Genomic DNA, 1,523 nt, shown 5'->3' with positions numbered 1-1,523 from the left:
TACTATAAGACAATTCTTATAAAATCAGACAGAGTTTCCTTTGCAAGAGGAAGAAAATTTTAAAATATATCCTGGGTCCATTAATGGCCACCTCACATGAGGATTTTAAAAAATTGACTTGCAAAATCAAATAAGAAAAGTATGAACTATTTGTCGCGATGACAAAATCTTGCAACATATGATAATTCATTTGACTCTATAAAGAGTCACATTCATCATCAATGAAAACATTGCGTTTTTTAGGCGTTTCGAAGACAGGATAGTCGTATTGTGATTCCTCCACCATCCGTTGAGCTGTCGCTTCTGCGTAAATTGGCAATACACTTCCACAGACATGCAAAAGCATATATAGTCAATATACATGAAATCAAAATCTTTAAATTTCATTAATGACAATACATAAATGCCGACGAATTTATCAAAAACAACATGAAAACCAAAAACACAAAGATGATGTCAATGTCATAGGAGGAGTGAAGGCTCACTAGTCATCAAAAGGGTTGCTTGAACTATGAATTATTCCAAGAGCTCCAAAATATGTCTTCATAGAAACTTACACATTCATTCTTTGTAAGCTGCTCAGTAAAGCAATCTCAGGAACCTTTGTGGGATCTATGATAGTACAAAGCACCCTACAATGTTTTTCTTTTGAAGTTGAAAACTTCTCTTTGATTGCTTCAGTCCATGCAAGCGTGCGATGGTTGCCCTCCCATACGTAAAACATGTGGTCGGAAAGCTCTGCAAATCTTGATTGGCCTTTAAGCTCTGACTCAAACTCTTCATTAATTTCTCTCCAAAGAGGATCCCACTTTTTCTTGATGTCATCTTCAAAACAAGAAAACAAAGATTAACACAATGAAAAAAACTCCATGATATGATATCAAAAACAACTTTAAACTAACCTGTCACAATGGAGTTCTCTTTCTTGCATGTCCAAACTGAAACAATGAAAGCACCTTTTTCTGGCATATACCGTTCTTTTGCAAATGCAGCTTTCAATCCACTCAGATCATCTCTAAGTCCTCTTACTCTAGCATAAGGAATCAGCCTACACAATGGTATAGAGGGACAATCAAAGCAACTGAACATACGTGTGGTATGTAGTATATCAGCACCTCTATGCATGTAAATATTTTGCTCCTCACTAATCTCTACAGCTGAAGTGACCTCTGCTCGTATTTCCCATGGAATAATTTGAAGATTATTCTCTTCAGGAGCCACCATATCATCAATATCATGCATAGTATCAACCTCATGCGTAGACCCTTGACCAATGTCCATAGAATAAACTTCATCCTCTTGTGTGTCATGATACCCTGACATTTCTGTTACTAATATTGACGACAGTTGATCACCACTGTCAAGTGGTTGCACAGACATTCTTTTGCTTCTTGTACCTTTTCCAGTTCGTCCACATGTAGAAGGACTACATAAAACAAAATAATCATATCTTCAAAAAAAACGGGCAGAGTTTCCTTTGTACATGGTATAATATTTCAAAAATACTTCAGTCGTTTGGACAC

The 1,523-nt window shown here is 36.2% G+C and overlaps 1 protein-coding gene across 1 annotated transcript; it reads right to left on the bottom strand.

Moving 5' to 3' along the window:
* Positions 1-553: 553 nt before the first annotated feature.
* On the bottom strand, positions 554-1,296 carry LOC147427028 (uncharacterized). The gene is made up of 2 exons (XM_086498260.1): positions 903-1,296; positions 554-825 (listed from the first exon to the last, which is right to left on the bottom strand). Exons 1-2 carry the CDS (start codon positions 1,279-1,281, stop codon positions 554-556), a joined length of 651 nt encoding a protein of 216 aa, XP_086354386.1. The 5' UTR covers positions 1,282-1,296.
* Between the last annotated feature and the right edge of the window lie 227 nt (positions 1,297-1,523).

This window comes from Adiantum capillus-veneris, chromosome 24 (assembly GCF_014529385.1).
Source record: "Adiantum capillus-veneris isolate H3 chromosome 24, ASM1452938v2, whole genome shotgun sequence".
Lineage (NCBI taxonomy): Eukaryota > Viridiplantae > Streptophyta > Polypodiopsida > Polypodiales > Pteridaceae > Adiantum > Adiantum capillus-veneris.
Note: the sequence above shows the minus strand (reverse complement) of the source record. Positions and strands in the feature narration are given on the sequence as shown.